Source organism: Onychostruthus taczanowskii, unplaced genomic scaffold (genome assembly GCF_017590055.1).
Source record: "Onychostruthus taczanowskii isolate IOZ18803 unplaced genomic scaffold, ASM1759005v1 scaffold3, whole genome shotgun sequence".
NCBI lineage: Eukaryota > Metazoa > Chordata > Aves > Passeriformes > Passeridae > Onychostruthus > Onychostruthus taczanowskii.
In genome coordinates, this window is record NW_024500349.1 from 18,099,929 (window position 1) to 18,127,084 (window position 27,156).

At 43.3% G+C, this 27,156-nt stretch overlaps 1 protein-coding gene across 1 annotated transcript in view; it reads right to left on the reverse strand.

Moving 5' to 3' along the window:
* The window catches only part of RBM33 (RNA binding motif protein 33), a 150,478-nt gene extending 125,259 nt beyond the window's left edge, over window positions 1-25,219 (reverse strand). The window contains exons 1-2 of the mRNA XM_041408407.1: window positions 25,182-25,219; window positions 24,200-24,327 (exon numbers count right to left, since the gene is read on the reverse strand). Of these exons, the coding sequence (XP_041264341.1) occupies window positions 24,200-24,327; window positions 25,182-25,219 (166 nt within the window). The remainder of the gene's footprint in view (window positions 1-24,199; window positions 24,328-25,181) is intronic.
* Window positions 25,220-27,156: the final 1,937 nt, after the last annotated feature.

Genomic DNA, 27,156 nt, shown 5'->3' on the forward strand with positions numbered 1-27,156 from the left:
GTATTTGCAGGGTGTTTGCTTTGTTGCTGATCCCAGGATAACTCATTCTCTGGTGCAAGGAAAGCTCATCCTGTGCCAGCAGGTTCACTTTTGCTGCGTGTACATGTGCCAAATGCAGACCATGCTACCTGCACAGGACAGAAATCCTCAGTGGGAAATGTTCCAGGGCTGATCTGTGTCACCCACAGAGAACCTAAAATGCAGCAATGCTCAGGAGAAGTGGGGTGGCCTTTTGACTGTGACATGTTACACACAGATTTGAGTCAGACGGTGAAGGAGAAATTCTGGCAGCTTTCTTGAAATCAAATGTCAAATAAAATCAACACAATTTAATTAAAAGGAAAAAAAATCTTTCAAAAAAATCTTTGAATTAGATTGAAGACTCTATCTCTTAAGAACATACTGCAAGCTTAATTTTTGATGTTACAGTTAAATAAAGACATACTTATCTGATTAGCTGTAATCCTCTCATGTTTATTCCTTGAGTCAGAGACCCTATAAAAATGTATCTGAGATTTAGAAGTGGGACCCAAGGACAGTCTGCACCTGGTCTCTGCATCTGATTGCAAGAAGATATCTCTGCAACGTTACCAAGAGAAAATTTCTCAGCTATTTTGATAATCTCTGTTGTGCTCAAAACTGAAATGTAAAACAAATATATTTGTCCATCTCCTTCTATTTTACCAGTCATCACCCAAGTTTTCTGGACTTTCTCTCCTTGTAACGGAAGTGGAGCACACACTTGACCAAAAATCCAAGACCCCATAATAGGGGGGTTGAAAGTGTCCCCAGCCATGAACATGAACCTCCATCCCATGGCCCTGATCCCACAGTCTGGGCTCCCTCGAAGGGAGTCCTACACAGTGTCCTCATTTCAGCCATGGTTTTCCTCACTGGCTGAGCACAAAGATGGTGTTTTCTGTGTGACACCACTTGGCAGTCACACTGCGGCCATCTCCATCCTGTGTCTGGACCAGTTGCCCAACTCTATGTGTAGTCAAGATAGAAGTTCGTAGGAAAATCGAATTCATGACTCATCCTATGCCTGAAATAGGCCAGACCATCAATGGGAATCACACCCTGGACCTTGCTCCCTTGTATCTGTAGAAGTCTCCATTGCAGCTGTCTGCTGGTGAGATAAAACCCATCCAAGGAGACTAATATTCAGATTATTTTCTGTCATGCTCATATGCTGACAACAGGAAAAAAAGAAAAAGATAGAAATAAAAAGAAAATCTAGTTGGTAACTGTACTTCTAGACACTTAAAACCGAACACCAAAAATGGTTTGAAGAAGGGTTTGCAGAGGGGTTTTTTCTGTCTGCTGTGTTGGGAGTGCCCGAGCTTTCCCTTGCTGCCATTAGTGGGAGCCATCGCACAGGGCAGGGCAGGACCCGAGTCTGCCTGGGGCTGGCTCCACTTCGATACTGGTTGGGATTGTAGCTGCAAATATTATGGAAACCAAAGATCTCAGAGGGATTGTTTTGGAGTTTTCCCCTATCAATTATTGCATTCGTTTGTGAAAAAATGCATTTTATAATGACACATTTCCAAAAATTAAATGGTCCTCTGCCCACTTCACGGTAAATCTTTAACATATTCAAAATTAATCAGTTTGGATTTTCAGTTTAAAGTGATCTTTTGAGCCAGAAAGTTGTCAGTGTCTGCCATTGTTATTTCCCATTACACTTGTGTACTCACAGCTCCCTTGCCTGTGAGCAAATTTTACCTACTACTACTGAAAAATTGTTAGGTTTATAAATCTCAAGAAGTGGCAGGCTGAGCAGTCTTCATATCCATCTCTCAGCTAGCCATTTTCTCAAGTTTTATATTTCTTTCATGGTAAGGGTCCCATAATGTATTACATCAGACATCACCGTCTCACAGGATTGCATTGAGGCTGTAGCTGAAGCACACATGGTAGGAGTGGAAAATTGAATTTGTAGGGCACTGGAAAATATTTTTAAACCACAGAACCAGAGGTCCTTCAGCTATCTTTCCCATTTACAATCGAATGGCATGTACAATGGACCATGGAGAAATGGCTCTCGTTGTGCATCCTGCCCCTGCAGGCTGCTGCACTGTGATGCAAGGGTGCTGTTCCTCCTTGGGAAGACCCTCAAGCCACAAGACTCTTCCTCAAGTCCATTTCCCAGGGGCTTGAGGAGCAGTCCAGCTTTCACTGGAGCTGCTGACAGTGCTGTTGCTTTTGGAGGGGGCAGGATCAAGTCCTCCATCAGAGCTTCATTGTGAAACCTCTGCCTGTTCTTTGTAAGCCACACAGATAAACAATCATAAAAAGCTTTCCTGACTGATTTGAGAGCACAGCTGTGATAGAGGTGTGATAAAAGGACCAGCTCCAAAATCCGTGTGGATCATGGTGGTCCTAGTGTGAGTTACAGCAACGTTTCACATCTCTGTTTATTTTAGTTAAAGAAGAAAAGTTTCAGTTACTGTAGACTTAACAGATTTTTATCTCATATAAAATATGCCTAGCAGAGGACACACTTCAGCGTGGTTTCATTGTTAGCAGACCTTCAGCAGTTCGTGTCAAATATCAGTATAATGGACTCACACACACTATTGATTTAATGACAGCTATCACTGCGAGGAATTGATCTAATGTTTTCATTAGACTTAAAAAATGTTTCAACAACAAGTTCATTCAGAACTGGATAATTGCAAAGCCCTACATGGCCAAAGATCACATTCCCTATTGAAGTGTAGTTTAGACGATCTTTTTAGAAGATAAGTAGATTAATAATAATAGAGGCACAGTTGAGGGAAATTAAAGCTAGTCTTCATGCCTTAAAAACATAAATAAATTGAATTATCACCCATTATGTTACTGGAGGGAATTTTCTGAACTTTTGAACAAATCTTAATGAATATGCAATGGTATTTTACTTGCTCTTGTAGGCACAATGTAACTGTTTTTGTTGCCCTCTTCTATTTGTCTGTCCTTTTTGTTCCTTGCCCCCTGAACATTAGCAGAGATTGGTCTCTTCTGCTTGGACATACAGTTTTATTACTTTTCAGCAGTAATAGCATCTTTTGCCCTTGAATGTGAACAGGCCAGGGAAGGGCATTTTGTGGGAGGCTTCAGGACATGCTGTCCTCACAGACATGATGTTGGACTGTCCTCCAAGGAAAATATTTCTTTCCTGGAGCAATATTGGACTGATCAGTGGCTCTGCATGAGGGCATTGCCTGAACAGAAGTGGGGAAGGAAGTTTCCTGTGCTGATGTGGAAGGTGCAGACACATTTCCCCTATGACTCCAGGTGACAGTGGTTTTCTTGTCAAACTATCTTCAGCTTCTGCTTTGCCTTATGCAAAGGCTCCTCCTTTCCAAGTACAATGATCAATATTCCATATTTTGCTGACACTGGACCCATATGTCAGTGCTCACTGAGATGGGTCATGGCTTGCACATGGATTTGACTTGGCATTGTGGGTTTCTTAATGAAGGTAAAGGACTGCTCTTGGTAAAGGATTGCAGCTTTCAAATACTTCTAGAGCTGCCCACCCAGTGTCTCTGTGCACCTTGGCTCTGGTTGCCTGCAGTCTGTTGTGCTCAGATCTTTAAACCAAATCTTGGGTAGTTTGGATGTTTGAAAATAAGAGAAGACAACAACAGGGTTGCTTTGAATATGATGATCTCAGCATTACCTGGAGGAAAATCTGGGTCTTCCCTCCCACCTATGGAAAGAATTACTTGCCCCTAAATTACAGGAATTTTTTCCTACTAGCTTTGTTTCAGTCCACGTTCTGGGGGATATTATAGCTCAGGAAAATCTAGAATAAAGAGTATGTCTGGTTATCTACACTGGTTATCAAACAGAGAAGTTCTGAACCAACATGCCTCTATCCTATCTCAGAAAAACCAGAAGCTCCTCTTTCAAGGAATTTCCTGACCTTTCATATAAGCTTTACTGACCTCAGGGCTCTGACTGAATACATTTCCAGTATCCATTGGGATCTGGTTGAGGCAAACATTGGACCTATCACAGAACAAGTCCAAACACGGACTCCTACCACAGAACAAATCTGAAAAGTAAGGCAGACCCATCAAAAAATCCTACCAGAATATGTGATATATTATTAGCTGTTCTCTGGTAGAATTATGTTTTGTAAGAAATGCAGTAATAGATTATTCTGATGGTCAGAAGGTGCTTAAAGTGAATAAGAAAGATGCAGTGAACACACCCAGCCTCTTGCAGCAAAAGTATAATCTCCAGCTGCTACTCTATTTCTGCCACCAAAAAGCTGCTTGCAGGCAGGTGAACTGCATGGTTAAACTGCTGAGGAGTTCAGGCACCCCAGCACAGCCACACAACTAAAACCTTTTGCCAGCAGAGTTGCAGTCTGCAGCGCTGGAAGGAGGAGAAGTCCCTTCCCAAAGCTGGTGACCTGCAGTGTGGCAGACAAACCTCGTGTGCTGACAGGAGCAGTGAGACCAGAGGGACACCCTGGGTGTCCCTGGGATTGCCCTGGAACAGGGCTTGGCTTCTGAACAGCACCACATTTGCTTTAAATAACTTCCACAGAAATCCAGCCTCTGTGGGAACTAAAAGTCTCCATGTGTCCTTTGGGGCCAGGGTTTTGTGTGCTTCAAGGTATAATGAAGATTAAAGGCAATATTCTTAAATGAGCAGGGAGATGCTTATGCCAAAATATACATGAGTAATCTAGAGCATGATACAAAAATGCAAATGCAAGAATAGAAGGAAATCAGGACACTGTAATGCATCTTGCTTTAATTTGAGGAGCAAAGGGATTTGAGTGGATTTCTAGGGTATAATGCAATACAGAATAATACAGTGTTTATGTCAGATATAGCTGACGAAATCTCCCAACAGATCAATGCAGGAAAAGGGTATAAATCAGAAGTATTGGAAAGTGTCACTTGAGAGCAAACCTATTCTCAAGCTGAGGTAATATTTTCTGATACTCCCTGTAGTTGAATATAGCTAATGTGAAACAATGTGGGAGAGGAAAAAAAAAAAAAAGAACCAAACCCATCCAAATGGCACCTGAAGGGAAAATGAAAGTTTAAAATATCATCTTCAGGATCCATCTTCTGTGCAGATGGGTCTGGGTGAAAAAGAGCACCCGTCATCCTCTTAGCAATCATGAAGATGAAGTTGGAACAGCCAGGGACAGAGCTGAACTCTGCCTGGAGCAGGGGAGCAGCACCCTGCACTTGAGCACTGCCTCAAGGTGTGACTCAGTGCTTGGCTCTGTGCACAAACCTCTCTTCTAACAGAGTGACAGACACAGCCCAGCTGAAATGATGGGGCTCCCTGCTTGTGAAGTGCAACACATTTCTTTCACATTGCATTTTTTCATTCTTTTTGACTGTGTTAAATCACTTTAAGTTAATGTGCTGGATACGAATAATCAGGTTTCTGTTGAGCATAGACTTTATTGAAAAAAAAGAAAATTATTGAACTCTACTAAGAGAACCATTATTGCTTTCTCCAGTAATTGCTTCTCCTTCATCATCTGTAGAGTTTTAATATGTAAATGAATGGAGGAAGCCTTCTGGCTTTGCAGTCTCTGTGAGAGAAGTTTCTTTGTGACAAATACCATTTTGGAAGAAAAGGGAATTTGCTGTAAGGTAAGCCCAAGTTAGGACTCATTTTTACTGGTTTTAAATCATTGGGCTCATTTCCTGTCACCACTGATATGAAATCAGACCAAGGGAGCACCAGCTGAGCACCTCATCCTCTGCTTGGGCTGGGCTCTTCCTGCCTGTTCTGCACACCTTCCTCACCAGCTCCCCCTGGCTTGTTGTATTATTCCTAAATTAAAAGCAAAGAGAAAGATGAGTAGGTCATTGTGGGCAGAAGAAGAGCTGTCTGCAGTGGAGATGTGTGCCATCCTGCCATCCCAGTCCCCTGGGGCATGTTTTCCTTCCTCAGCTGAGTGGATCACTTCACTCCTGGGGCCATGCAGGTGAGGGCAGGAGGCATGGGCTGGGTAATTGCCACTTTCCCCCCAAAACTCAGTTTAGCAGTACTTCTAGGGATGTCCTGTTCTGCCTTCAGAAATCATTTTACATGTGTCTGCCCGCTTTAGCTTCTGCTTGATTTCTTTATCTACCTAAACCTTGGAGTTTAATAGATGGGTAGATAGTTTCAAGTTATCCTCTTGTGCATGAATGCCTGGGTTTTTTTTCAGATAAAATTTTCTGACATCTCAAACTTTTATCTTGAACATATATTAGACAAGTTGCTTTATATATATATATATTTGCAGTGTTCACAAAGTGATGGCTCTGTCAAAGTTTCTGTTAGAAAATGCTTTTTTCCTGCACAGGCTGGAGGTGAGGTGAGGGGAGGGGATGGGTTTGTAAGCCACCCTCACAACCTCACTCTGACCTGGGATTCAGCTCCCTCCAGGGTGAATTATCAAATGCAGAGAGATAGAGAAAATAGTCTTGTTCTTGGGTCACCAACTCGGGTTTGAGGCGCATGGTTTCCACTGCCTCACCATGTGCCTGAGCCCTCCTGTGCTTCCTGTGTCCCTTTCCTGGGGGGAGAAAAGAGAACCTGCCCTTCCACCCACTCCATGCCATGATTCCTTTGCAGAGCCTCTCAGAGGCTCTCCTGCTCCATCTGATGGTAGTGCTGGGCTGCTCTCCTGGAGGCAGTTTCACAGCAGTGGGAGGTGGTGGGACCTCCTCCTTCCCTGCTGCCACTCACAGATTTTCCCCAGGTTTCACAGCAGCTGTTTTGCCTGATTCCAGTGCAGCCTGCACGGAAGTTCTCCAGCACTCCTCATTTGGTGAGGAGTTATTTCGTGTCCAGCCACTCCAACTGCCCAAGTGCAGTTGATGAGTGATGCAGGTTACCCCACATCCATGGTTATCCTTTTGCTGTTAATCACAGAATCACAGAACGTTTTGGGTTGGAAGGGACATTAAAGATAATCTGGTTCCAACTCTGCTGCCACCCACTAGATGGGGTTTCTCAGGGCCTCATCCAATCACTTATCAGATGTTTGTGACTTCTGATGATCTGATTTTTTTTCTCCAGATGCAAAATATGAAAGACCAAGGACTTAGAACCAGGACTCTTTCAAAATTACCTTCAATTACTTATGGTTTTCTTTTGTAGTTACCATTAAAACATGTTTTTTAAATATTTTCCTTTCACATAGGATATGCCAGGTTAATTTTGGTTTAATTCAGCACCAAGACTTCACATACTATGGAGAAAAATGCAAGCCTCTTACATGTTAGAGTGTAATACTGAGTGAACAACCTTCATGAATTCACACTGAATTGCATTTAGAATAGTATTTTTTTATATATATTATTAATTGAATTCTAAACCAGCACACCATCCTTCCCATGAGAAGGAATCCCAGCCTGGGATTTGGCCAGGTCACTTCACTTCTGAAAACCACTATTGTGTTGACAGTTATTCAGCACCCTGCAACTTCCAGGGCTTACTGAATATTCATATTAAAATTCCAATGTTCAGTCTTTTGAGTAGGCTCTCTTACATTTCTGTAGATAAAAGTTTAACAGAGCTGAAACAGAGACTGGCTCTGAGGTGGGAAGGCAGCAAGGCAGGAGCAGGGTGGACAGGACTGCTCAGGACTTGGTAGGAATTGCTAACCAAGAGCCTTGTAGTGGTTTTGAGAAGGCATCAACACTTGTTCAGGGCAAAATTGCTGCTAAAGCTAAAAGGAGGATTAATTTAGGAACTGTGATCCTCCATCTCTTCCAGGAGTGCAGACTGGGAAGTGACATGGTGCAGGAAAGCCAGAAGGAAGCCTCTGGAAAGGAGTGGGGATCAGAGGGGAGCTGGTCCCAGCTGTGCTGTGCCTGGGGAGCTCAGGCAGCCCCGTGCCCCTGACAGGGGCTGCAGCTCCCTGCTCTTTTCCCGGGGCTCGGGTCATACGTGCACAAGCCCCCAGGGAATTTTGAGATTAAATGTCACTCTCAGGAATGCAGTACCTTCACTTCTTTGTAAATACATTTTCAGCCCTTTGCCAGTGATTAAAGTTCAAGGTCGAGATGCATCTTTCCTTGTGGACATTTGCTTTGATTCCTGATGTGCTTTGCTGAAAAATCTCAGACGTACAGTGAAGGAGGTGACAGCATGTCAGAGAAGTACATATTTAGTTCTAGCAGCGAGTCAATCAGACATCTAGGCAATTACCCTCTGCTCAGGATGACAACTGAGAGATGTGTTTATTCTGTCTACAGGAATCTCTGTTATTTTAGGATCCTTTCCAGAGTGCAACCAGTGCTAACTTGTCAGTACGTGGAGACTCTTGTTTATGCTTTGGTTTCCTATCTGGGTGGGATTATTCAGTTATTGACTTGCTGGCCCCCACTCAACCTTTTAAATTCGTTTCTACCTTCCACACAATTTTTTGGCAGGAGCTACAGGCTGTCTAAGCCCGAGCCCTCATATCTTCATCTGTGCTGATGAATCTTTTATCTGCTTTTCAAAGGGTATTAGCTCTTCCATGAGCTGTGAGGTAGCACCTCACTATCACTGCTGAGACTCCTGCATTTGGCTGTGTTTTGGCATCTCCCACAACCTGACACCAGGGTTTGCTGGTGCTTCCCAGGGCTTCCCACCCTGGTGGCCGGTGTAGAGCCAGGGCTCGCTCTGCTAGTGTGGTGGGATCCCCGTGTAAAACCCTGCTCTCCTTTGCATCCCTGACCTCAGAGGCATCACTGTGGGTCAGCCTGGGACCCTGGACAGCCAGCTAGTGCCTGTCCTCTGCAGACCTACTGTAGGCACACTGCAGGCAGCCTCACTTACACCTCCTGCCTGAGCCTGATTAGTGAGCTAAATACTTTCTGCTCCATGGGAGCACCCTGTGCCATATAAGCTGCAGGCTTCCCTCAGGCAATGAACAGATGAGTTTAGCTGGAACAGACTTTGTTATCTTTTGACACTTTACTGGGAAATCAGTTACTTCTGTGAGGAAAAAGGTGTTTCTGGTGCTGTTTGCTTTTCTGAGTGGTGCAAAGCCTCTGGCAAGCTACAGAAGTGAGCCCCAGAGCTCAGCTCAAGGGCCAGCTCTGTTACCCCAGATGGGACAGGCGTTAGAAGCAGCCTACATGTGCAGAACAGAAGCTCCTCCTTTTCATTTGAAGAGGATTCAACATAACCTGTACTGCCCTGACAAGGCAAGACTCAAAGCACCCTGGTCCCCTGAGTCCCTCCAATGTCACCTGGAGCCGAGTGCTGCACGCTCTGGGGTGGGGCGGCATCTCAACCATGCACACACACAACCCTCTCCCACCCCACCCAAACCTCTTCCACTCAAACTCTCCCCTCACACACCCCTTCTCCCACTGTGAGGATGGAGGACAAAGAGGGTTTTTGCAGGTTCAGGAGGCCTTTCTTTCTTTCTTTCTTTCTCTCCCTGGCAGCCTGGTTATTACAGCAGTAGCCTCTAGCTACATCTGTGAAGAGGAGCACCTCCACCAGGCACCTCCTGTAATAATGACTTCTTTTTTCTTTGAACTTGTGAGGCACTGTGCTATGACATTAGGAAGGTGAATCCGAAGAGGACCATAGATGTAGGGTCATTCCAAGTAAACCCTGACGGGACACAAGAGAGGAGTAAGGTAGCAGAAAAATGATATGACAGCACATAATTGCTGATATGTGCAATTACCAACCACTTATCCAAACAGCAGTTGGTCTTAATCTTACAACCTTTTTTCTTGCTAAGGGTATCAGCCACTAAATTGCTTCTGCTTCCTCTGGGACCCAAAGTAATCTTTAGGCTTGAAATTGAGGTATTTTCCTTCCTTTTCAGTACCTACATTTCTTTGCCTTTTTAATATTTGAAGTGGTATTGTTCCATTGTTAATCTTGATAAAAAATAAATCAGAGCTACATGCATTATTAAGACAGAGGAAGAAAAAAGAAGAATGAAAGACAGAATACATGCTCTACCTAGAGACAGACTGTTATCTAATCAGGCATTGCACTGAGGTCCAAACAGTGCCCATTGCCACCCGTAGGCTTCCTGTGGTTGCTGGATACCTTCAGCTTCCACTGCCTGTGGTGGGAACTGAGGGTCATCAGCCTTTTCCTGGACCAAGCCATCACACTGCCAAGCTCCAGGAGTGAGGAGTTTACTCTCTGTGTTTTGCAGCATGGAAATTACAGATTTTCCTCCATACACGTAGATAGAAAAACCCCTGGAAATGTTTGGTGAGCTAGGTCATTTAGCAAATATTCCAGGGGATTGTTGTTGACTCAGATAATAAACCTTTCCATCACCCCCAAGTGTAAACTCAAAGGCTTAAGAGAGTATATAAGGCATAAGAAGATGGAAACTGCTTCTTTATAAATGGCAGAGCCTTCTGATGTTTCTCAGGTCTCTTTTTAGCAATTATGTCAATTCTCAAGCTACTGAGGAACACTTAGGATCAAGCTGTCCAAGGATATGTCTGGAGTGAGGCAGCAGCTTCCCAAGGCAGCTAGAAGTGAGAGGATCAGAAGCTGTCCAAGCTGTCCAAGGCATCTGAGTCTCCTGAAGTCCAGCTCCGAGGGGTTTATCCTTCCTGTCAGTGAGAGCTCCATGCTCAGGGTGCAGTTGTGGCCAACAGCAAGGGACCAGCTCATGGTAAGATTAACAATTTACTGAAGAACGTGAGAGGAGAGCACGGTGGCCTGGCTGGCATTGCGTGGTTGGTCTGTAGCAGAACAAGCTCCTGGGGTGGTCCCAGGTCAGCGCCCCAAGCCATGGACCTGGCTGGCCCCAACAGCCCAGGCCAGACTTCACTGCTGGGTTGTGGCTCTTCCTCACTCTGAGCAAAAAGCCACTCCAGCACACAAACCACAGAGTGGTTTGGGTTTGAAGGTACCTTAAAGATCACCCAGTCCCAGCTCCACATGTCTCAGTGTGGGCAAGAGTGTGGATGGCTGCCCGTAGCTGCCAGGACACACAGGACATGACTGCAGCAGATCTGGCTGTGATAAACAAAGCAATGCAGATAACCAAGCAGATATTAATAGAGCCTGACTCTACTGCGTAGTGCCATTCTTGTTTATTCATATGTTGACCCCAGTATTAGCAGTACACATTTCTTAAACAAAATCCATGTCCTGCACTGCTAATTGTTAACATAACAGAGGGTTCGTGAACCCGTCTTTCATCACATCACTTAAACATTATTTAAACAGTATTTTATTACATTTATTTCTTCAGAGGCAAAACTATTTCCTTGCTGTGCCTGTCAACTGATTTGAAAACTAAATATCTAAATTGCTGTAGTTTATTTTTCACAATTTCTGTATTGTTTCATTATTAGCCTTGGAGAATAAAACAAAAAATGTAGCCCTCTGTTGTCTTAATTTTAGGATAACAGAAGACGGCTTTCCCAGGAAAGAAATATTGGCTAGCTTGTTAACAGAATGAATTTTAAACCTTGGTTTGGATCTTCAAAAGTGAGCAAGGGAGTTAGAAGCCCAAATCCAGTGACTTTCAAAGAGAATTGGTTACTTAAAATTCAGAGGACTCCTTCAGAAGCTCATCCCTAATCTCTTCAGAACCATTTATTCTTCATTGTAATTAGCTGTGGATTTAGACTTCAGTATAAATTCACCTTGACTAAAATTTACAAAAGCATCCCGAAGTCCTGTTTTCAGAATGGCTCAGGCCCCAGAAAGCCCAAGCTCTGCTGAAAGTCCCTGAAGTTACCAGGGCTGTACCTAAAGCATGGCACTGAAGATCCTTCCTGAGGTCCTGAGTCCAGATGTTTGCATCTGGCACATCCAATTTCCACCCCACAGTGAGGTCTCTGCTCCCACTGCCTTCCCTCCCACCACCGGCTGGGGGCTGTGGGCCACAGGAGTGGAACAGTTCTGCTCCTTCTGGACCTGCCAAAGGTGGCCAGGATGGTGGCATGGGCAGCTAAACACACCTGGCCAAGATCTATTTTGGTTGATGGGCCATACAATTAAAAGAATGCATTAAAAAAAAAAAAACAAAAAAAAAAAAAAAAACCTGGCTGTGGCACTCGGTGCCATGGTTTGATTGAGGTGTCAGGGAACAGGTTGGACTTGATGACCTTGAAGGTTTCTTCCAACCCTGTGATTCTGTCATTCTGTTATTAGGATATTGGTCTTCCAGAACAAGGGAAAGATTTGGCCTGGTATGTGTGAGTAGGGGTTTATACTGTACATTGAAGTGAGCATAAAGAATGGATAAATATGGAAATAGGTTTTCTTTTCTCAGCTGAGCTGTTAAATGTGTAACATGTACAGTAGGTTTTAAAAGAGTGGCATAATCACCTTCTGTCTGTTCATTGCTCTTCCATCTTTGCAAAGCAGAAGGGGCAGTGGAACCCAATATTGAAAGTAATGTCAGAAAGAAAAATACATTCTCTGGGATCACTAAGATTCCCACTTCTCATGGTGTGATTGCAGAAGTCTCAATTCTGGGCTCTGTTTCTGCAAAACTCTGCCTATTTTTATGCACATGAGCCATCCTGTAAACCTCTGCACTCCTCTGATCCCAGCATGTTCCTCAGTGTTCTGACAATCAGGGCTGGGATCCAGGGGCTGCTGGCTCTCAGTTGCTGCGGGGTGGAAAAAAGGAAGCAGAGAAAAGCCTGTGCTTGGTGTGTTCCATTGGCCAGTAGTGGTAGCTCCTTCTGTCTGGGAAGCCCCAGAATAAGATTTCCCATCTACTGATTCACACAATAGTTTTGGTTGCTTTAGGTAGGTTGGGGTATTTTTCCTCTTGTTTTAATGCAGAAAATGCTGATTTGATGATGAAAGCAGTTTTTTAGAAGAATCACATGAAGCAGCTCTGATGACAATTTCATACAGGCAAACGTTTTAGTTCCAGAACGTTTCTGTTCAGGGCTGGATTGCACCTAGACAGAGCACATGTTGGGAAAAGGAGGTTTATGGGCAGGTCTGTCTGGTACCCAACAAGGCAGGGACCAGATCCCTGCCCTGTAAACAAAGGGTTGGGTTTGGATTCATGCTGAACATTCTTCACCTTAAACCACTCACTGCCTCCTGCACTGTCCCCATAAAATATTCTTAAATAGTGATATTTGAGATGAGGTCAGTGATGTGGATGGTACAAGAGCAGTGCCTGAGCCCATGAGGGACATTTGGCAGCCAGAACCCTGCCTGACACCAGCTCTCCCTTCTGGATACCACAGGCAGCAGCAGCCTCAGTGCCCCCACTACTGCTATTCCTGGACATTTTTTGGCACCCCAATATATGATTTTCCTCAGAAAAGTATTGATTATTCTGGGATCCATCTTCTGTCTTGCTTTGGTTTTTTTTTTTTTTTTTTTTTTTTTTTTTTTTCTTAAGAGAAAATTCATCCTAAAGCCGAGAACCCTTTTTTGTTCAAGTCTTTTTGTGAGGCTCGTTACATTCAGTAATCAGTTTTGGTTTCAGTAAATCAGGCTCTGTGTGAATGTGTGGACAGAATAAAATACACCTCCCTTATAAACAGCTCACAACATCGCCCTACATTTCTGCCTCTGATTTTGCACTGCTTGTCTAATTATGTTGGCTGCTGTGTAATTATTTTCATGGAACAATAATTTTAACAGCGTGCAGTTTATCAGAGGTGCAAATTATACATAATAACGTACAGCAATTTTCAGTTAAAACTTGCATAACATTCAAAAGTCCTTGCATTTTTCAAGAAATTGAGGGAGAAAAAGTATTCTTCATTTTGTATCTATTCTTTTTCTTAGAGAAAACAACCTAGTGATTCTCCTGGAGTCAATTAAACCCATTTGAAATAAAGCACTTTTATTTTGGAACAAGACTGTCCACATGGGGAGTTAATCAAGAATAATTATTCCTCTCTAAATTCACATCCTCAAACAATTTGAATTAAATCCCCAGTATAGACCAGCCCTAAATGTCAGAGGAGGTTAAAAGAAGAGTGAGCCAGAGGAGGTCTATCATATCAGGAAGCACTGAGAACGAAAACCTTGTTGGGCACCAAGGCCAGGCTGGTGAGGAAAGCCCTGTGCAGGCTCTCTGTCCCTCCCCACCCTTGGTCACTCACACTCTTGCTCAGTGATGTGAAGCCAGCCCCACACACATCCCAGCAGCATCATCTGTGCCTGTGCAGGTGGTGGTGATAGCAGCATCAGGATGGGGGATGCTCTGCTCAGGTGAGAGCAAGGATAAACATATTTCAGGGAAATAGTTTTGCTCAGGGATGCCTTTTCCCCTTGCTCTTTCAGCAGGCTGGAGGCAACATGACTTTGATACCTTTCAGAGTCAGGGAATTATAGGGAATTTAGGCACACCTGTAGTTCCATCTCAGAGTTGCTAAACTCTGGTTTTTATTTAAACCCAGGTTTTTCTTTCACATTGCTGCCAGCTGAGCAAAGCAGTCTGTAGCCATTATTTCTCTAAAACAGCAGTAGCACTGCAGTGCCTTTGCTGTGCCAAGAGCCAGTGGCTGCAGCAGCCTCCAGGGAGTCTGGAGGCAGGAGCAGGTGCCCCTGTCCTCTGCAGTGTCCATAAAAGAAAAATACAGTACAAGAAAAATATTTTCACTCTCTTTACCTGCATGAACCCCCAAGCAAACCACTGCCAAAGGCTGGAGGAAATCCTGTAGCCATCATACAAACCCTGCAGAGGTGGGTGGGAGGTGGCTTGGCCAGGATTTCCATCCACAAAATTTTGATGTGGCACAAATGTCTGAACTCAAGGCTTTACTAAATACAAGGCATGTGCCTTTCAATTTGAGCAGCACTTTCACTGCGAGGTGATTCTCTGTTCACAGAGCTTTTCTTACCAAAGTGTGCACTGGGGCTGGCTCCTCTGCAGGTTCCACAGGGAAATGGGGCTGCCAGGCAGGCATGCAAGGAGACATCTTTATAGATAGGTGTGGAATAGATAGGGGGGTGGAATTAGATGATCTTTAAGGTCTCTTATAAGCCAAACCATTCTGTGATTTTATGGTTCAATGATTCCATATATCTTGATGCTCCCATTAGGAAGTTTAGCCAGGCTGGCCCCCTGGGCTGGATCCCATGGCACAGCATGGGCTGGGGTTTGCTGTTTCTGGGTGGGAAAAAAAAAAAAGAAAGCAAAAAATTGCTCATGAGTCAAACTCCACCATCCCATCCCAGATTCCTTGTCCCCTCCTCTTCGTTCCTGCATGCCCTAACTCTCAGTTAACTCTCAGGGGATTTCTCGAGGAGGGTCTGTATGAGTTGGAGGGGAAGAACAAGCTCAGAGTCTTGGAGATGAAGGACACAAGTAGCCACTAGAACTATTTTGGGAAGAATTTCTTCCTCCTGATGAGGTCTAATGGGGACAAATTTCAAGGGTGACATCCATCCAGAAGGAAAAAAAAATGCTATTGGTACACAAAGGTGACAGCAAAATTAAGAAGAAAGGAGACTGCTGGCCATCATGGGCACCTCAGGCCAGGCACTGGTGCCAATACGTGGAGGGAATTCTTTCAGAGGCAGAAAGGAATAGAATAAAACCCTCAGATTATTCAGACATCAGAAAAAAAATCAAGTTATAGCATTGGCAGGAGTTCAAACCATATGGAAATGTCTGGAGCCCTTGAACAGCAAGGGGATAAAGCACCACCTGACTGCTGGTGAGCAGGCCAAGGGCAGGGGTGGTGTAAGATGCAGAACGTGGTACCAGCACCTCAGCTCTGACCAGAATCACACCCAAGGACTGGGACAAGGGTTTTTTCCCAGTTCAGAGGGAAATGGCTACTTGTAATGTTTTTTTCAGAAGAATGTCATTGGATGTTGTCCAGAAAGTTTACCCTGGGATTATGAAACACCACTTTGTCATTCCTGTGCTCAAATGTTGCATTTTTAAGCCAGGGCATGGAAATACCAGGGTGTGAATGAAATCCCTTTTCATCTGCTTTGGGTCATGGCAGTACAATCCTTCATCTGTCCAATTTCCAGCTGTGTGGACAGGAACCAGCAGAGCAGGGCTCTGTGTCTCACTCAGCTCCCAAAGGTGGCTGGTTTCCACATTCCTCTGACATGGTTCTTCCATGCTGCATCTGGAGGGTGACTTTTCTCCTTACCCACGTCTGATCACTGCTGTTTGATCTGACAAATTCTTCTCTTTCTGGGTCATGGTAGTTTTAATTTTGGTTTTAAGGATGGGGAATTCATCAGACAGTTATTGTGGATATTAGTCAAGGTTTTTGACTCGAGGGAGTGCTGGAGCAAACACCAAGAAACTTGTTTCTGGAGGATCCTGAACTCACTGTAAATGCAGGCAGATGTAGCCAAGGAAGTGGAGACAAACAGGATTGCATGAGAATTGTCACCTGAGCAGGAAGGTGACAGAAGGCTGCAATGATCATACAGTAAAAAAAGTGGCCACGCTGAAAAAGAATCCAGTTTTCACAGAGACTTGTGGTGGATTCTGATCTGTTCCTATGAGGCAGAGAAGTAATTCCTGTCATCCCTTCTTCTTCATGGCCTCTGCTAGCTCTCATGGCTCTGTCTGGGAGGGTTTCCTTGTCTCTGCTGTGAGTGGATGTCACACCTGGTGATGGCACACACGTGCTGTGGAGTTGATGCCAGCTGGGGTTATCATTTCAAGTGCCAGTTCAAAATCCAGCATTTATCTCCAGAATGATGAGGAGACCTCATTAATCCTTGAATAATGGCTTCAGCAGCCAGAGTAGTGACTTCTGACTCATGTCTGAGGGCTCTCCTGGGCTGTTTGTTTCAGCAGGTCTGGTGGGACAGGCATAAGCAAACTGAAAGGAAAAAGACCAGCTCAGTGCAGCTCTGATAAATCAGCTTCTCAGTTTCAGCTGGAGAGATATTTCCCATTTCAGGTGCTCCACCTGTAATGGTGTGCACTTCTGCCAAGGGTGGATATCGCTGAGGCTTCCATTAAAACAAATGAAATTAGGGAGCTATCCTGTTTCATGTAAGTCACTTTGGTGGGCTGATATTAGACTTCCTCTGGATCTATCAAGGTGTAAAATAAATGAGAATAAATAAGCTCAGACCATTTCTCAAATTAGTACCTTGCCACCTTTTTACTGCTCTCCAAAACTGTGCAGGAGTTATAAAGACTGAAAACCTCTGCTACTGTCCACCCCTTTTTGTCACATGGGTTTTCTGATGGTAGCTCTCAAGTCTTTACTCTGAATCTTTGACTTCTTGGTTTGGTTGTTTTTTTGTTTTGTTTTTTTTTTCCAGCAAAAGTTTTCTGTTGCAAAAACTCATTGAGGAAAGTGTCTGTCAGACCAAAGTACGGAGATGGATGGACTTCTTAATACTGCCTTGGACACTCAGAGAAGTCACTGAGCAGGATTTAATCTAGTGTGTGACATGAAACGTTGCTCTTCAGCTAATACTCTGGGCAGGTTAAATGTAGCTGTAGGGTCAGATCTTGCAGCAGGAGCAAAATATTTAAGTAAAATGTCAATTCTTCAGAATGTCAATTCTGCTAGCCATGATGTTACCAAGCTTGTTTGGGAAAAGCTCCAAGTAATAAAACTGCTGTGACATAAATGCTTCTTGTAATTCCTCCCTTTAAGTTTCACACCACAACTTTGCTATGGTGTTCTTCACCTTACATTGCTGCGCCAGCTGATGTCTGCTTCTGTTCATCAGGTAGAGGTAGAGTCTCCAGACACACAAATTTCAAGTCACGGTATTTGTCTGAATTGAATTCTTTGACAAGTTCCATTACTGCATTTTTTTAGACCAGATAGAGAATCCTGACAAGTCTCAAAAAAAACCCAAAAAAAACAAAAAAAAAACCCAAACAAACAAACAAAAAAAACCCAAACAAACAAAAAACCCCCCCAACCAAAACCCAAACAAAAAAACCCCAGCAACAAATCATGAAGATGATCAGAGCCCACCCCCAAAAAACAACAAAAAAAATACCCCACCCAAACAAAACAACCTTAGAAGATCAATGTTTTTATTCCTTTAACTAATTTTCAATTTCCAACTTTTTGCAATAAGACAGTAGAGCTTCCTGGCCAAGGAGCCAAGGGAGACCATCCAGGTGAAGTCTGGTGTGGATCTGTAGGCTGTTTTGCTCAAATGAAGTGCTTCAGGAAAGCACAAACATATTCTTCTGACTGCCTGAAATGTCAGCCTGAAATCCCATTTCTTCCTGTAACACTGAGTGCATGAGGCATTTTATGGGTAACAGTGTCTGTGGATAGCTAAGCTTTTTGTGACTGCTCTGGCTCCTGCTATAGCTACAAGGCAAGAAGTCTTGCTCTCATCTCCTATCTTTGCTACATGTGTTGGACAGACAACTCAGAAAAATCCACTCTGCAACTCATTTAAGCACAACTGAACATCTTTATTGGATACCTTTTCAGACAGGCACTTTTCTACTGAGTGGATTAAATTCTCTCAGTACACAACAATATGTCTGACTCAGAACATGAACAGGGATTTACCTTTTCCCCTTTACAGTTCTTTTCCTTTCCCATTAAAAACAGCACATCAGCAACAGGAGAGACCAGCTCCAGCAGCTTTTGCAGAGACCCAGGCAGCTGTGCCAGCAGCAGTGTTGGTATTTCCTAGCACCCATCCCTACAGCCACGAATCCCCCTGGCAGGGGGAGCATCCCAAGGGGTGCAAAGGGAATAGTGTGTCTGTGAACCATTTGTCTCCTTTGTGCTGAGATTACAACACTGACTGCAGCTGTCTTTGTGGTTTATGTCCTTGTCCCTTGAAAACAAGAAGCAGTTTTTTAAAACTGGGGCAGATAAGTATGCTCAGGGATGCTGCTCAATGAAGCAGCTACCAAACTGCCTTTTGAATAACATCCCTGAATTTACTAATCTCTGTGCATAAAAGCAAAATATTTGCACTCCTGAGTCAAAGGCTGGGATCTTCAGTTTGCTCAGTGCTGTCTCAAGTCTGTTCCTCTTGGATACAATGGCAGATTTATCATCAGCTTCTCTGGGAGTCATAGTCAGGCCAAAAACAAGGGCTTATGGAAATACCATCCATAGTTCCTAATCCTTTCCTGGAAATCTTTCCAGAGAAGCTGTCCTGGCAAGCATCTCCTTCCCCTTCCACAAAAAGTTATATTTGCATTTTATGTAGTGTTCTCACTTACTAGATCCTTTAGTGAAAAATTTGAAGCAAGCAGAGATATTTAATGTCCATGCAACCAGCAGCGTATGTGCATTCAACAATGGAAATATTTTGCTTTCAATCTAGACAGGCCCATCTCTTCATGTCAAGGATAACTACTTTATGATATTATGAGTAAGATGTATTCCTAGGCTTCCAGGTTTCAGAATTTCCTTTGCACAATACTAATTTATTTGTTCCAAACCTGGTAGGTAGCACAAAATTAATTCCCTAATCCATAGACATAGAGCAAGTCTTCCTTGCAGTTCTTCATTTGTTGTTCCAGAGCATGGCTTGTAATTCCTGTGCAATGCACAGCCCTTTGTAAGGACTGCTACCTATAGATCATCAACTCAGTGGTTGTAGCCCACCTCTTAGCAAGTGCTTCATGGCCCCATTTCTGCCATGCACTGCTGGGACACTGCAGGCAGGATCAAGGAATACAGAGAGAATTTGCCATAATAAAAATATTCATCCAGAATATCCCTGACTAGTCAGAGTGAAGAGACCTGTAACGTAGTATGTGTGTTTGGATCTCTCTTTTAGTTCCTTTATATATATGGCTTCCTTATTTCTATCATTTGCTATCAAGACATCCAAGATTCGTCTATAGATTTGAGACTGAAGAGGGTGTGGACTGCCTGAGCCCCAGTGCTCACTGAAGACATTTGCTGTTTCGTGCTGTAAGATCTCTGCTCTGCCTGCTCTGTTTCTCCTGGTGGCCTTTCCCTCCCTAGCTTTCCATATTTCCCAGCCTGAGCTCCCCTGAAGGGCTGAATCAAAGTGATGAAGAAACTAGACAGACATCACCTTCTGTGTCAGCAGGCACAGAGCTGTTTGCTCACTGGAGCTGTAAAATGCTCCCACTCTGCAGAGTCAAGCTCAACAAAGCTCATCCTCTGTGTCTTCCACAGCCCAAATCTGCAGTCTCACTTCTGAGCTGGACTTTTTTTTTTCATGGCACACAACCAATGGGACTTAATGCTTTTGAGGGGTTTCAGTTTGCATTCAACAAATGAACCAATTCTGCTTTCATCTGTCAGAAGTCCCACGCATTTTAGAGCCTTTAAAGGGAAATGATCCAGGAGGCTTGGCAGGAATTAAGGACCTCTCATTTACTTGCTGATCAGTTTTGTTGCTTACAGTCGTCTACAAACAGATCTTAACTGAGATGTGGTAGCAAAAAGGGAAATTTACTTTTGACATTTCCCTGAACACCCTTCAGCAGTGCTATAACCAGGCAGTGAGCACATCCCACTCTTGTGTTCTTCTTTAATGACTCTCACTCCCACTTATTCTCTCTCTAAAGCTGCATCTTTACCTTTTTTCAGAGACAAATACTATTCAGCTTCTTGAACAGGCATGTTGTCCAGGAATATTGGGATGCTTCTATCACACAGTCCATATACAGATTGCTTTTCTTTTTTACCTGTCCCTGAAGCCCCCTGTCAGGGATGCTTTCCTGCTTTGTGTTTCTTTGAGCTTTTTTGTCTAACCTCAGGGCATTGAAACTTAGACCCTTTGATATTCCGTGAGGTCTTCACAGTGAAATAGTCATCAAATAACTGCTCTGACATATATGTTGGTCTAATTTGAGTTTAGTTTGAAGAATTCAGCAGCTGACCCATGTCATGTCTTACTCAGCCTGAGCTAGCCACAGGATTGACTCCACTGTCATGGGGCCTATGTGACTCAGGATAAATCTGCATGACTCAGGATGGAAAAGACCACCAGGGAAGCCAGCAGAAATTCAGGTATTTCTCTTTATGTGTCTCTGCACTGTACTTGGTCCAGCTGATTCCAGCTGCTTCCTCAACAACCTCCCAAAAGCAGGGTTTGGGCAGCCCCAGGAATGCCCGAGCAGCAGCAGTGCAGGAGACACTAACCTGTGCCAAGGCAGCTCTTGGCTGAAGTCAGCTCTGAAATCCACAAAGCTGTGGCACATCCTGGCCTTTGTTTAATCTCTTCTTAACACCCCCATCATCCTAACCCTGGTGAAGATGCCCAAGTGCAGCCATTTCTCCTCTGCCCCCGTATCCTGAAAGGAGACTGGCATTTCAGTGCCTCAATGACAAACTGCAAGAAGTGATAACTCTGGCTAGAGTGATGACTCTGGCTAAGCTATGCTGGTGTCTCCACAGGCTTTTGGAGGCATTTCAGGAAACATTAAAGTCATGAGATTCAAAACTAACTTCTGCTTCTGTGCAGAGCATCCCCTTTTCCCAGTGATGTGGGGAAAGAAAGATTAATTCCTCCCTTTGTCATTTTTTTGCTCCCAAAACTAGACAAATATTGGTGCCACCTTTAGGACACTTAACTCCTATGCACAGAGGTCCCATCAACTGCATGCTCTACCCTGTGGCAGCTTTCCAAATTACTTTTATCAGCAAAGGAATGACATGGACCTGCTGGAGCATGTTCAAAGGAGGGTCATGAAGATGATCAGAGGGATGGAACCCCTCTCCACCAGGCTGAGAGAGCTTGGGTTTTTTAACTCAGAGAAGAGAGGGCTCTGGCAGACCTTATTGCAGACTTTTGGTAATTAAAGGAGCCTTGAAAGAAAGATGGGGACAGACTTTTTAGTTGGGCATGTAGTGATAGGACAAGAGCTAAAGTTTTTAAGCTAAAAGACTAGATACAAGGAAGGTATTTTATTCTTGACCTGTAACCTGCCTGCCTTTGAGGGTTGTACCCCACTGTACACCACCCATCTGCTGGCAAGTAAACCACCCACTGTCCCCCCTGTTGCTGCCAGGATTTGGATCCTGGCAATCTTCATCTCTGTTTCCTTGTGGTGCTGCTAAGCCTCCTAAATCACTGAAGACTGGAATTGGCTGTAACCTGAAGATTTTGGTACAGAAATATCAAAATGTTAAACCACCTTCCATTTCTTCAGAGTCTCCTTGGGATTTTTATTTCCTGTGTCTAAAAAGGCAAATTATTTGAGGTGTCATCTCCCTGGCATCAACTCCTTATTTCCTCCATGCTGCATATGCCTGATTTGATTGCGTTGGTCTCTCAGCCACAAAAATATCCATCAGGGCAGCTCTCACTCCTGCAATCAAATAAAGGCATTTCTTTGTTATAAAAAGACTGGGAAAATGACTTGTGCAGCCACCAAAGCATCTCATAAGAGCAGCAGCAATCACCTAGGTGGCACTTGGTGAGCACAAGGGACAATGAGGGGTGAGATAGCAGCACACTGTGCTGGGATCCATGAAGGCTTTTCCCTGTCCCAGTGTCAGCCCTGGAGCTGCCCTGGCCTTGGATTTCCAGCCCTGAGCAGTGAAACAAGTGAGGATGTGCTTTGGAGGTGCTTAAGCAGAGCATCTCAGGGTTCAGTACAGTACTTTTCAGTATGTCTGTGACACCTGGCCTCTGAAAATTAAAAAGGGAAGGAGTTTTGGTTCCAGGTGCAGCATGGAGCTGTAAAATGAATTGCACATGTTCCTTTAAAAAAAAAAAAAAAAAACCAAACAAAAAAAAAAAAAAAAACAACCAAACAACAACAACAACAAAAAGGGGGTGGGACAGAAAAGAAACCCTTTCATTTAATTATTTCACATATTGGAACTTAAAATCTTGAGTGCACAGTCCCATTCTCTCCTGGTTTATGAAAAGGTGACTGAGGACAACAAACCCTGCCCTGTGTGATGGTGATGTGCCTTTGTGCAGAGAAATGCAGAGAATCAGCCGAGTCACAAAAGGCTCCCTGAGGCACCCCGAGGTCTGAGCTGGGCTGGACTGCACTTCTGCCTTTACACCTCTGGGCTGCAGGGCAGGCACTCTTTCGGGGCAGTGCTTTTCCAAAAGGATGCCCCCAAAGATGACCCGAAAAGGAAAAGCAGATTTTTTAAAAATTTTTTTAATCTTCTTTCCTAAACTAACATAATTTTTCTTTTTCTTTTTCTTTTTCTTTTGCTTTTTCTTTTTCTTTTTTTTTTTTTTACACACACACACACACACACACAAACCCAAACAAACAAAAAAAAACCCAAGGAAAAATTTGCACTTGGTTTAGGTGAGTTTTGGGAGGTGCTTGTGGATTTGATGTTTAAGGAAGAGCTGTTTTGCCATTTATTTCCTTAACTAATGAGGCTTTTTGAGCTTTACTTGTCCATTTTTCAGATCTTTCAAAAAAATTGTTAAAGGGGAAATGCTGTCATAAGCATCACCAGAATTTTATAATCCTGTAAATATTAATTTTTCACTCAAAAATAAGTTATAAAAGACTGGGTCTTATTTTCTTCAGAAATTCCCTGCAATTCAGATTTAATGCTCTTAAAACAGACCCTTTCTGAGCATTTTCAGACTTGTTCTCTTTGACTAGAGTTTTCAAAGCAGTTAAGAGTTTTCTTTAAGTCACGAGTATTAAACTTTCTGTGAATCACTGGTAATATTATAGGCCAAAGATGTAACTATAGCTTTTCAATTCCTGAGATTCCTCTGAGTCTTTTGGGGTCTGTAGGATTTATTGACAACCAAGATCAGATGGGCTCTGGTTGCCTTTAATCCAGAGTGTAACACACATGGCTCCACACATATGGATTACAAACAGTAGCTGATACTTACTGCAACTGTTGTGCTAGAAGATTTACAGCAGAGTATCAGGAAAAGGAGAATTATTTCTTTAATCCTCTCCCTTTAGATAATCAGGATAATATTTCCTTTTTTTGTTAAATCTTCTTGAGCAAAATATTGCACTAAAAGCACTTTTCTTCAGAACTTTTCCTGGGAAGAAGAAAAGTCTTGGCCAAGCCTGGATTCTGGTATTGCCATACCCATCACCAAGGGAAGTGGCATTGCCTGAGCTCTCTGCTGACGAGATCTTCATGCTGGCAGGGAGAATTTTGCCTGCTAGATGCTTCCAAGGGCAGGAAAATTGCAAGACTGGGGCAGCCCTGGCCCCTCAGTCCAGTCTGGGAAGTTGGGTTCATCAAGCAAAGGTAAACTGCACATTCCACACTCAGTGGGGTGAGTTACAGATGGAAGATTTACACTCTTTTTCTCGGCTTGGCGCCCCTCAGGCCTCACCAGTGTGTTATTTTAAACATCACCGTTAATATTAATTTATTTGTCAGTGTCCTGTATCCACACGTACCTTTTGTGCTCTTCAGTGTGATGGTAGTGAGGGCTGTGGGTGCTTTTAGCAGTGTCTGCAGCAGCTCTGAGGACAGCCTGGAAGGCACTGCTGCATCCCAGGAGATGGTGCCGAGATCCTGGAGCACACTGGAACCACAGAAACACTGAGAGGTGAAAATTAACCCAGAGTCCAAACAGAAAGTCTAAACTGAATGTTGGGAGAAGGCAGTGACTGGGTGTGTCTGCTGAAAAAACAACCAAGAAAAAAAGGAATCTGGTCAAATCCCAACACCTAGTAGAGGTCACTTATAAAATGCTGCTCTTTACCTTCCTGTTGGCCTGGTTCCATTCAATGGAGACAGGAATACCCTTTGCTGGTGTGTGCACACAGCATCCAGCTCAGTTACCATGCCAGATGGAGAACTGCTGCTGCATGTACACGCACATACAGATGTACACACACACACACACACACACATATATATATATATATATATGTATGTATATTTAATGTGTAGCCCCCTATTTGAAATCTCACCTACGTCCACACCAAGCCAATTTATGGGTAGATGATGGAAGGTCATAATTAGAATTAATTAATCCAGTGGGAAATCCACTCCCAAGCAGCTCTCAGCAAAAAGCAGATTGGCAATGTAAGGAGGATAAGCTGTACTTCTAAAGCTCTTCTTAGATATTCTTGTCACTTCCAATATCCCCTGGGGTGTGAATGGCTTTAATCTCCCACCCTGGGAGCCACCCATTTTACTGGTGTGTACTCCTTGTGGGGAACTGAAGCTGAAGAGAAAGTCTGACACCTCAGAGATGCTGGTGAAATACAGAGCCACATCATCCTTGCAGTCTGCTTCCTCAAATCCCTCCAAACAATCCAAATGGAAATAAAAATTTCCATCCAAGCCAAGCGGAGACCCTGACATGTACTTTGAAGCAGAGCTGCTGTTTCTGAAGAGTTTGATGAGGAAACAGAGCCATGAGTGACTCACCTACTTCTGGAGCCTGGTGCCACCATGCACTGGACCATGTCACCTCCTCCATGGAGAGCTGCTGTGCAGGATTTTGGAGAAGGAAACAGATCCTTCAGCTCTCCCAGACCTTTCCAAGGTTTTGTTGTATGGTAGCTAAACAGAAACTTTCACAGGAAATTTTTTTTTTTTTTATTTTGTTACAAAGCAAATAGGCTTTTTCTTCAATAATCCCATTTTGTGGTGTTCACAGCACCTCTCCTGAAGGGATGAGATGCAAAAATAAGGGTGCATTAAGGAGCTGCTACTGCTGCTGCCAGCAGTCTGAGTCATGGAGCAACCAACTCTACATGGCCCAGCACAAAGACATTACTGAAATCAGCTTTTGAACAAAGGTATTTCTAATCAAAACAATGTCAATAATAAAAATAGCTATATTTTAAATTGAAGAAATCAGAGTTTGCACAGAAAATTTGGACACCAGAGGATAAAAGAAAAGCCCATTCCATCAGAGAAGATAAAATTAGCTGTGGTCTAAATTTCATCGCGGTATCTCATGAGCCTTTGGTGTTCTTCAAATGTCCCACACGTATATTAGTTTTATACCCACTTGAGAATGAAGTCATTTTCACATAGGATTTTTAATGCTTAATTATTCTTCTTTTGTTCTTCTCTCTGTCACTACTGGAGTTTTAAGTTGTTTAGTAGCTCAGTGATTTGAGTTTTTCTGAAGAGAGGTTTCCCCAAGAGAGAGCTCAAAGGTGTTGAAGAAAAAGGTTCCACCAGCACAAATGGTGATTTGAATCAGAGGGCATCAGGGCCAGCTGGACAAGCAGAACCTTCCAGGGAAAAAACCAGTGCTCAGTAAATGCCAAATTCAAACTCACAGGTATTAAAACCTGTGTCTTTTCTCTTCTAATTACATTTCTATTGGCAGCACCCTCGTGCCTGTGCTCACCCTGGGACACTTAACATCCTTTTTTTATCAGTCAGCCAACACAAAACCTTCCCTCTGAAATGCAACATCAACAAGAAAGCCCAGACTGGCTGTATTTATTTCCATCAAGTTTCTCTAGGAAAAAAAAAATGTATTTTATCCTCATTTGTCTCAATCTGGTAAAAATTTTAGGTCTCATAAAGTCCTTGGGAAAGCCCACAAATCCATGAATACTCCAGCAATGCATGCCTACCAAAAATCGTATATTTCTTAATCTCACTCCCTTATTCACTCCCTTTTCTCACTCCCTTTCTCCCTTTTAAATTTTATGTTTTTAAATGAGAGAAAATCCCAGAGACAACATCTGTGTAAAATGAAGATCAGAATGTATTTATAGAACTTAAGGGCATTTTCCTAGCAGGTTGTAATTATCCTTAAAAAGATCATAAACCCCCCAGGAAGCCCGGATATAAATATGCACTACTGAAGAATTAAAAGCACGTTAAGGTAATAAACACAGAAGTATCCAGTGACCTGATCTGGCTTCCATCAGAATAAATGAAGAATTCGATTGCTGTCAATGGGACACAAATTCTGATTTAGGCATAGGTTGGGAGGGGTGGAGGGACAGTTGTTGATGTCATTGATCATGGGAAATTGATCACAGTTCACCTCAGGTGATAAAAGTTTATATCATTTCCTTGTGTCCTGAACTGTCTTTCCATACAATTTTGGGTATCTGGCTGTTTTACACAGCTTTATAATGGCACACCTTTTTTTTTTTTTCCTTGAAGTATTTAATGTATTTGTTGATTTTAACATGTTGAGAGAGTTTTTAAGGAAATTTTCACTTGAGCAAAGTTTTCTTAAAGAGCAATTGCAGTTGTATTCCCCAACAATGGTTTCTTCACTGAAAGAAGTCAGGCAATCTTTGAAAACCACAGGCCATCTAGTATTTCCCATCAAAATGCATTTGAAAATGGCATCACCAGTTTAGGACACAAACCCATGAACCCACCAAAGAAATGCAAGATTTTAGTCTGGAAGTGACTCATGGGG